The 10,396-nt window shown below is 46.2% G+C and overlaps 1 protein-coding gene across 5 annotated transcripts in view; it reads right to left on the reverse strand.

Moving 5' to 3' along the window:
• Positions 1–10,396, reverse strand: part of ETV1 (ETS variant transcription factor 1) — an 87,493-nt gene that overhangs the window by 14,861 nt on the left and 62,236 nt on the right. For all 5 annotated transcript variants that reach the window (XM_072650803.1, XM_072650801.1, XM_072650802.1 and 2 more), the window contains 2 exons: positions 4,268–4,336; positions 2,651–2,719 (listed from right to left, as the gene is read on the reverse strand). In XM_072650803.1, the coding sequence (XP_072506904.1) occupies positions 2,651–2,719; positions 4,268–4,336 (138 nt within the window). The remainder of the gene's footprint in view (positions 1–2,650; positions 2,720–4,267; positions 4,337–10,396) is intronic.

Genomic DNA, 10,396 nt, shown 5'->3' on the forward strand with positions numbered 1-10,396 from the left:
GGTCTACAGAGTGAATGTGTCCAGGACTTCAGGCCCCATGAGCCAAGAGGACAATGTAGACAGCCAAAAAGAGCTAGAGAGGAGCATAAGAGAGGTCTAGAATTCAAAACAAGGGAACTGGCCATTCCTGCCAATGTCTGGCAGGTCCATCCCTTGCCCCCAGGTCTCTTCAGGTTGGAAAGCACATTTCAGAAGGACATTATCAACCAGAGAACTTGGAAAGGAAGGCAAGCAGCAGTTAGGAAGGACCTCCAGGCTGTGCCTCACAGAGACTAGTTCTGAGGAACTGGGAACGTTTAGTCTAAAGAAGAGAAGATGAAGGATGTCTGACTGTGATCCTCCATTATCTAAAGAGCTGAAATGCTGAAGAGAAGCTAGACTTGTTCTGCTTGGCCTCTGATGCCAGATATAGGATCACATATGGAAGGCACAAAGAAGCAAATTTACGATTGATTTAAGGGAGAAAACCTCCCTCTACCTGTCACCAAAAGCCATCAAGAAGCAGACCACGCTGTCTCAGGATTCCCCCATGGAAAGAGAGATGACAACTCACAGAGCACATCAGGGAGAGGCTGGTTTTGACGCAGACTAGACTGAGTCACCTCTCCTACTCCAAGGGTCCCTGAGTCTGATTTGGAATGACATGTGTGTATGCACATGTGTGTATATGTGTGTGTGCATGCATGTGTGTGCATGCATGTGTGTGCGTGTCCTCACACATTCATGCTGCCTCCTGGTTCTGTGTCTCATGCTGGTATCTTGGTTGATGCTCTGCCAAGAGCTGCCCCTAGCCCACACCTGTCTGACAGCCTCACTGCAAGTGGGTGGGCAGGAGGAGGGAGGAGAGGAGAGGAGAGAAAGAGAAACAGAGAAAGAGTGCAGAGGAGAGGAGAGAGGGAGAGGGGGGGAAGAGGGAAGGAGAAGGGAGGAAGGAGAGATGTGACACGTTTGGTGTCATCCAGGATGCCATCTGGGCATTCTTCACTAACAGAAGACGGGAGATGTCGAAGGGACTTTTTATGCAGATGCTCAGGAGGTAAATTTGACCAGGAGCATGACCTGAGTCAAGTCACATGACACACAAGACGCAAGTCCTGCGGGCATGAAAGTCCCTCGATGACATCATGAATCACCATACACAGGAGATTATTTTCCATTTCTCCCCTTCTGTTTCAGTGACCATTTTCTCAACAGGTGGCAAATGACATCTCCCATTAAAAAAATGCTGTATTTTCATCACCAAACTTGTCATGATACATTCCAAAGCCTGTGATCCCCAAATCTTCACGCTATTCACAATGTGTGTTCATTAAGTTTATGTGACCCCCCTGAAGGAAATGACTGAAAAAGAGGAAGAAGGAGGGCAGGAGGAGAAAGCATGGGTGAATCCAGACCTGGCCTGGGAAAGGAAGGACAGAGCAGATAGCAGCAAGCTCCTGGGACATACATTGGGCTATTTATAAAAACAAATTAACAGTAATAGAAAGTACTCGCTGCCCCAACTCATCACAGCCCCGCCTCTTGAAGCTGCCTCAATCAGCTAATCCGGACGGCCCCTGCTTGCCTCCTGTTGTTTGCCAATCAAGGAAAAACACAGAAGTGCTCCAGAGAAGCAGTCCCCCTGCCCTCAGCTTGCTCAGAGATGCTGACTGCTGGCAAGGCCATGGTGGCCCATCAGTCTGGCACCTGGGATCCCTGGGAAAGAATGGCTGCCCATCGCCACTTGGAGCCATGCAAGCAGATCACACTTCCCCGGGCTCTGTAAGCCCCGGAAAAGTGAGTCTCCTTGTGAGTTCCAACTCATCTTTTCAGGGACCAGCAAGAGCCTGGGAGGATTCTTCAGGCCCATTAACACCAGAGGAGCATGCTTTTCAGCTTGACCTCATTAATTATGAGATCAGCTTCCAATAAATCTCAAATAACAAGTTGGATAGAACCACCAGGTTCCCTCCTGTCCACTGCTCCCCCACCTGCCACAACAGGCCAGCAAGATCTTTCATTTCCTGTCACAGATCCAGGCATGGACCCATGGGCTAATCAGAGAGACCAGGCCTTCCAACTAGGGGCTTGTGGGAGAGAATTGTTGGAAGACTTGGAGATGAGTGATGGGTGGGGACAGGTCAAAGATTATATTTGGAATTTGCCTGCCCTTATCCTACTAGCTGCTGATGCCTTCTTCCCCACATGGCAGCCTTTCTGTGGCATATTGTGTTTTGTAATGCTTATACAATCACAGCTAGTATTCGTATTTGCCTTTAAAGTTTGCAGAATGTTTCACAACAGCTCTATGAAGTAGGTACTATGATTATCTCCATTTTAAAGTTGAGGAAACTGAGGCAAACAGGGTGAAGTCTTGCCCAGAGTCACTCAGCTAGTAAGTATTCAAGGCCAGATTTGAACTCAGCTCTTTCTGACCCTAGGTCCAGGGTCCTATCCACTGTGCCCTGCCCCCAGTTGGCCTTATAACTGCTTCCCCCACTAGAATGTAAGCCCCTCATGGGTAGAGGGTCTCACATTTTTGTTTCTGCATCCCCAGCAGCTTCAAACAGCACTGGACACCCAACGGGCCTTGAATATGTGTATTGACTACTAGATTGCTATTGTCCCCGTACCCTTTCTTGGGAAGCCAACAGGATAAAAAATAACATACCATCAAACTTCTCTGGGACCACACAGGTGTCATCGTAAAACTGCCTGGGGCCCTTTTCAAACATGCAACCTGCAGGAGAAAAAGGATATTGGTGAACGGTTCGGGCACGAAGGGCCTTCATGGCAAAGCCAGGCCCACCATGTTGTCACAGGAGATCCTGGAGACGGGCCTTGAATGGAGGCTGTCAAACTCATCACAGCTCTGGCTCTCCATGCCCAAGAGGCTGGTCTCACCTGTAATATGAACAGGTTGGGCAGGGCCGGGCCTCCATGGGGTTTGCTGCCACTGCCTCAAAACGACCATCTCCCCCGGGGATGCTATTAATTCATTTAATCTATCTGCAAGTACTTATTGAGAACCTATGCTCGGGACTCAACAGTAACAAATTAATGAATACTCACAACTAGCTCACACGGGCTTTAAGGGTTATCAGTCACTTCACATGTATTATCTCATCTCATGCATACAATTAATGCGAAGCCTAGAATCTGCCTGAGAAACCTGGGGCCAAGCTTACAAGAAAGTGACTCTCTCCAGGGGTGACCCCAGTGCCTAAGGGAAAGGTCCCTAGAAAGCCCAGCCCTGGGAGAGCCTGGTCCATCTGGGATCATAGGTTCAGAGTTGGCCAAGACTTTGAAGGTCACAGAGCCCATCACCCCATTTGTCAAATGCAGAAACTGAGGATCAGGGTCATTCAGGAACCAGCCCAGGGTGATCCGGTCAGTAAGTGGTAAAACCTGGATGAGAACTTGGGCCTGACTCCCTGGGCAGCGCTCACCCTCTCTGCCTCCCTTGGATAGGCAGCAAGGCACTTTCCTCACTCCCTCTGCAGATGAGATCCCTATGGGAATTCCAGACACCCAGGGGGAGTATCTTCCCCAGTAGTGTCACAGGGAGAATTTAATAAGGACCAGGGGCACTGAGATCATCTAATTCATTCCCTCTTGTTTTGCAGATGAGGATGTGAAGCAACCTGCCCAAGGTCACAAAGGCAGTGAGTGTCAGGGCCATGATTTGAACTCAGGGCTTCTGGCTTCAAGTTTAGTGCTCTTTTGGCCACATTAGGCAGAAAATTCAGGAAAAAGAGAGAAGAGAAAGAGAGGAGGGAAGGAGAGAGGGAGGGAGAGAGAAAAAAAGAAGAGGGAGAAGAAGAAAAAAAAAGAGGAAGACAGCAAAGGGAATGATGGGGAGGAGATAGAGGAGGGGAGGGAAGGGGAGGGAAGGGGAGGGGAGGGGAGAACGGAGGAAACGAGTATATGTCAATCCAGTGGCTGTCTTGAGGGAAAGCAATGGCTGGGAGTTGCCAGGGAAGATTCCTTAAAAGGAGATCCTGATGGGCAGAGGGTCAGGTGTGCTCACCACTCACTCATCAGGCCTTCAAAGGATGTGGATGCTGGCAGGGCCAAAGACCAAACATCCCGGTGGTCTCACACCAGCCCTGTGACCAGAGTCAGAACTAAAAATGCCCATTTAACTTTCCCGGCCTCCAGCTGAGAATGGCATTTATTGTAAAACAGGACCGTGGGTGAGGTCCCCTCATTCCATTCCTTGAGAATGGAGGAAATGCTCTTTGATCTCCTGGGGGCTGGGGGTGGAATCAGAGAATGAGAGACTCACCCTCTGTTCTGTTGGGGTGCACCAGGAAGCCCTCTTGCCGCATGTAAATGGAGTGGCAGCTAGGCACTTCTGAAAGGGAACATAACGTTAGTCAGAGGGTGTCTGGAAGGGCAGCAGGCACCGGCTTGGCATCACCACTGTAAGTGGAGGAGCAACAGTGAGCACCATGATTGATTCTCTCTCCATCCATCCTGATCGTCACAGATACACCCAAGGCATGGGGAGTACCTTGGCGCGGAGGGATGTGGAGCTTCTACAAGAGATGTGGAACATCAAATATTCATCAAAAAGCTGCCATGCTACCGGGCAATTCTCACAACTACACAGCTGTAATGATGGTGGCTGGAAAGTCACTTTATGGCACGATAGTGGCTCCTTATTGCACAAGAGGAAAGTGAGGATCAGCACCCAACCATCTGGGCAGACCCCCATCCCAAAGACACAGCAGAGCTGGGTGCAGTAGGTGCCTAATAAATGTTTACTGATTGGAGTCAAGCCACTTCATTTTACAGTTCTTGTAGGAATGAAAACTAGAGAGAACTTTGGTCATAATCTTGTCTGGGTTCCTCACTTCCTAGGTGAGGAAAGAGAAACGTAAGTAAGTCGTAAGTGGTGAAGCCAAGAGGAAAACCGGCCCTCCCCACTCCTCGCACCATCTTCTCCTCTAGATGAGCATCATCCTCTCATGGAATTTCCAACCCAAACAAGATGATAGGAAGGACAACCGAGCAACAAGGCAGCAGTTAGACTTCCTGATGTCAATTTAATCACTGGAAATCCCTTTAACTGGTTTCCTCTATGAATATACTGCACTGTCTTTGACATGTGGCTAAGTAAAGCCTTCCTATGGCCCATGAGCTGAGTTACCACATGTCCACCATCATGACAGGCATCTGCTGCGGTCAGAATGAAACGGCTCCACATCTTGATTCATTCAGAAAGCATGTATTAGTTACCTATGTTCAAGAATATTTAGAAAATAAAATTCCACATCAACATATTAAACGATTGCCTTTCTTTTCAGCGCAGTTCATGGAAAGAACATTAGACTGGCAGCTGGGAATGTCTGGTCCCTGCTGACAGTCACTCTTTGTGTGACTTTGGACAAGTCACTAACCCTTTGCGAATTTCACATTCCTCATCTGTAACACGGAGTTTGAATGCGATGGTCTTAGAGACACCCCCCTCCCAGGGATCACAAAAACGTTTACTCACTTATCATATGAACTCCTCAGTTAAGTACAAGGAAATCTTGTTGAAATAATTCTACCCTCTACCTCACTGACAACTCTTTTAATAATCAAAGAAAGCAAAATGTAAACATTGCTATGAAAACACGAAAATTTATTCATTTCCAAAGGAGCTGCCCTGCACCACTCTCAATAAGCCACATGTTTTCTCTCCAGGTCAATAGAGATGAATTTGTACTTTTTAATAGGAGCCAAATATCCATTAGCAATCAGGCTCTTGTTAAGAGAATTTATTTCAACTGACTGGTTGGTTCCCACATATCTCTATCTGGTTTTTAAAATCCTCTGTTCAGTTTTACTCCATTGATGTGTGTTCACAATAATATTAAAAAAGCACAGACTGAACAACCTGCAATTTCATAGGGAAATGGGACTCCCAATGAATAAAGTCTCTCTACCAATGCAGAATGGCATCCACTCTGTAAATGACAGACATGGAGTTGGGTAAATGGCTTCCTCAAGGTCAAAAAGCAAGTCAATGTAGAAGGCAGAATTGTCCTCTCATCCTGGCTCTGATGTCAAGTCTCCCTGCACTCGCTGTTCTTTCTTCTTCAAGAATGTGACCCATTTAATACAATTTATTCCCATTTCAGGATAGGACTGCATATTTTTCCACACAGTCTGAAGCCTTTGTCTCCCTATTTTCAGTCTCACAAATTGATAATATAGATTCTTCAAAGAGAGATAACAAACATGCAAATTAAAAATTCTCAAAATCCTTTGCTTAGTGGCCACAAAAAGGAGTCAGCCATACCAATGGAAAGCTGAGCCTCACCCTTCTTATATAAGGTGATCAATAAATAAATGGAACCTTCAGAAGGAGCTGCTTGTGCCCAGGTCTGGTGACCTTGTGGCTGCATCTCTCATGGCACCAGGGTGATGACATCCCTTCTCAGCTCCCTGGCATTCCTGGCACAACAGAATTCCAGGGGATTTGACTCTTTTGAGTCCCCAAAGAGCTGAGGTCAGTGATCTCCCAAAGGCTGGATGGTGATGATCTCAGCGAGTTCCTCTGGCAAGCCCAAGAGGCCCCCTCTTGTGCCTAGCAGCATGAATGACTTTGTCGTCTCTGCTGGCCTGCAATGGCTTCATTCTACTCCTTTTAACACAACGCCACAAAAATAATTATACCAATCGCCACCCAGCTGGAGTGAAGCTAAAACAGCTGCCCACTTCTCTTGTCCAGTGTAAGAAGGATGCAGAAAATGTCTCTCACTATCTGAGAGGACAAAGACCTCACCCTCCCAGAGGAGAAAGGAGAAATCTGTGCACTCCACCCAGTTTAACAGATTTGCTGGTTACTAGGACAAAACATGCGGGTGTCTGCCCTCAGGACCCCAAAGGCTATTTACTGGTGGATGGAGGGTTCCTACAGACATACAATAGGATCTCAGGAGGGAACTTGTGCTAACCACAGGGCATTTCTGTAAAGGTTGCCAGGAGCAGGTGGCACTTGAGTTCAGCCTTCAAGGAAACCAGGGATTCTTAGAGACAGGGATGAGGAAGGAGTACATTCCAAGCATGGGGAGAAATCCTCTGAAAAGACACAGAGGTGGGGAGAAATGCTGTGTCTGAGAAACAGTGAATGAGTCATCTTCCCCAGAATGTACAGAGTGATGGAGTAGTAAGTAATAAGTCTGGAAAGGTAGGCTGAAGGTTTATTGTAAAGGACTTTAAATCCCAGTGTGAAGAGTTTGTATTGGATCTCAGAGGAATTAGGAAGCCACTGAAAATCCTTCAGTCAAGATGTGACATGGCCAGACTTAAATTTTAGAAAGAGTATTTTGGCAATTGGGTGGAGAATGAATGAACAGGGAAAAGGATGATGCTGGGAGTTCAAGAAGAAGGCTACTGCATCCATTCAGATGAGAAGGGACCAGATTGGGGGGATGAGGAAGTGAGGTTAGAATGAGGGACATGTCAGCCCTGCCATCCTTCCTATTGAGGTAGTTGTCCCTGGGATGGTCAGGGGGCCAACTGAGGTTAAGCTGGCATGTGAGTCAGAAGGAGATGAAGGTAAAAGAAGCTTCAGAAGATATCTGAGATACTAGACCCCACCAAGAAGAACCATTTGAGAACCAGTCTTATCTGAAAAGAGGTGGGCAAATGTCAAGAAGACCAGAAGTCTGAGATCTGTGGCACAAAAGGATAAATGTGTGTGTGAGTATGTGTATGAGTATGTGAGTGTGAGTATGTGTGTGAGTGTGTTTAACCTGGACAGATGCCATGTAGCTCAGTGAGACAGGGGAAATCAGCTCCTCCCAGTGCCTGGTATAGAGGGCGGCCTTACTAAATGCCTCTCACAGGTTCAGGGCACTGTTTGAGTACACCCTGTCTTTTCTATTTTCTTGGAGAAACTTCAGCAATGCATCCCCAGTTTCAACAATGGAAAGAGCCATGGTCATAGATATGCCAAAGAATCTCACAGAGCACTGGGTCTGGGATATCCTCCATTAGGATCTCTCTCTCACATTCCAGGTCACCCAGACCTGGGGGATGTGTGTTTGCCAAAAGGATGGGCCATGAACCAGTGGAAAAGCAGCCTCCTTTACATCAGGCTATCAGTCAACAAGCATCTTAATAGAACCTACTATATGGTGGGTACTATGCTAAGAACTAAGGATAGTTCTTAGGCAAAAGATGGTCCTTGCTCTATGGGTAGTGGCCTGATGCACCATCACCAAAAACCTTCCTCTCCGAAGTCTGCCCTTCTCCCATGAGGTGGATGGAGATCTGTCTTTGGAACTGGAGTTCATCTGAGTAACAAGTATTCTCTCCCTAAACTCAGACCTTTGAACCAGCCCAGAGAAGACTGAAAAATAGACTGAAGGAGAGTTTATCTGCCATGAAATAACTAGTCTTGTTATTCTAAAGTGTGATCAGTTAATTTATGACTCTGAGAGTGGGTCAGACTCTAATCAGATTGTAGAAACATTTCCAAAGTGATTATTCAATCAAATGACTAACATGGTTAATTAGGAGCCATAAACATTGCTCTGAAATTCATCAAAGTAATGTCTTGCCCAGAAGAATTACGGCTAATTAAATTGCCTGCTGCTTTCAAGTCTACCTTATCGAATAAAAAATCCAGCCAATGAAATTTGGCCTGGCCGCTTGACATTGGACTAAATGCTCAGCTCTAACTCCCAAGTATTTTAACTGGTTCAACAGCTGCTTCAAAAGCAAACCTCTGGTTGCGCACGCTGAAGATGGGTATTTTCTTTTAATTAAGTCATAGTGACACAAGAGAGGGGGCTTGGAATAGCCAGGTTCCCAATCTGAATTTCACTGTCTCTCTGTTTGTTACACACACACACACACACATGCACACGCACACATGCACGCACACACACACACACACACACACCATATAGCAGTAGAGTTTTTAGGAAGACTGGTTTTTGGTTTAAAGAAAAAAGAATTAAAAGGGAGAAGGCAAGCTCAAACTAAGATTAATTAAATCTATAATTAGCTCCTTTTTTTTTCTCATGGATGCTGTCCTTAAATGACAGACATCCCTGATTTATGTGTCTCCCTTATCAGAATATAAGCTTCTTGAGATTGGGAATGGACTGTCTTTGGCTCTGTACTTGGCCCACGGTGGTCCTTCACAAAGGTTTTTGCTCTCATTCATTTACTCATCCACTGTTTCACTGTCTTGAACTGCATGTTCAGTAGTTATCCACCCGCACATCCAATTCAATGAACCCAACATCCCTCTATCATCCCATGAGCCATGGATCCAGCATCTATCTAAATTAGACAATGGATACACAATATTTGTCAAACTCTCAAGGTGCCATGTAAATACCAGCAATCATCATTAGTATTTGTCTATTCACCCAGCACCCCCTTCATCTAGTTACTTAAAGCATGCATAACTTGATGTCTGGTCTGCAGAATGTGAAAAGCATTTGCACTGAATTTTAATTTTAAAAAATTATGAAAAATGTAGGCCCGGGTCACGCTCTCTGTTAAGGAAGAGGCATCAAACATATGGCCAGTGGTCCCCAACACTTCCAAGTGTGGCTGAACCAGAGCAGAATGTAATTGGGAAATACTTAAGAAAAGAAAAGCAAATATAATGAAACATAGATAATGTTAATGTGTGATTTTCTAAGTCAATACGAGCCACACAGGGCTCTTTATCCCCATTTCTAACTCAGTTGGATACTGCTCTCCAGCAATAAACCCTGACTCACTGGGGGTGGGGGCACCATTGTTCTAAAGTAAACATGTGAGTGAGTGATTCCATGTGTGGCTCGCTCTTCCCTGCCCACTGAGCCAATACTGGCTCCTTCCAGCCCCAATTCACAGAGGCTGAGTTGGGCTTCACAGAGCTATGGCTTGTCACAGATGATCTGGTCAAGAATGCGCAGCTACCCTAAGCTACGCAGAAATCCAAAGTAGCAAGCTCTTGGGGCCCCATTGGTGATGAGTTACTGCACATGCAAGAGAAGCTCCCATTGTCATCAGCCTCCTCCTCTGCCCTCTCAAACGTGTTATTTTTACTAAAACTTCCTGTGTGTGTATGTGTGTGTGTGGGGGGGAAGGAAGCAGCAATAAATGAAGGCACTACATGGTCTCCTCTTTCCTTGACCTGTACATTGTGGCTTTTTGAGACAAAAGCATGAAAGCTCTGGGATCTTCCCTTGGGATTAATGTCTTTACGGGAGGCTCAGATTTATTCCCAAGGGCTTAGCAGCGAGACAGCCAATACTTTGCTTTATTCGTGGAGGCATCCTTGGGACCCCACTGGCCTGAAGTTTCTCCAAGCCCTGGTTTGGCTCAAGATTAACAAAAACATTATCCCCTACTAGCTAAGTCAACTCTACAGGCAATGCTGAAAAAAACCCTTCACTCTCAACATCTGTCCTTA

Source organism: Notamacropus eugenii, chromosome 3 (genome assembly GCF_028372415.1).
Source record: "Notamacropus eugenii isolate mMacEug1 chromosome 3, mMacEug1.pri_v2, whole genome shotgun sequence".
Taxonomy (NCBI): domain Eukaryota; kingdom Metazoa; phylum Chordata; class Mammalia; order Diprotodontia; family Macropodidae; genus Notamacropus; species Notamacropus eugenii.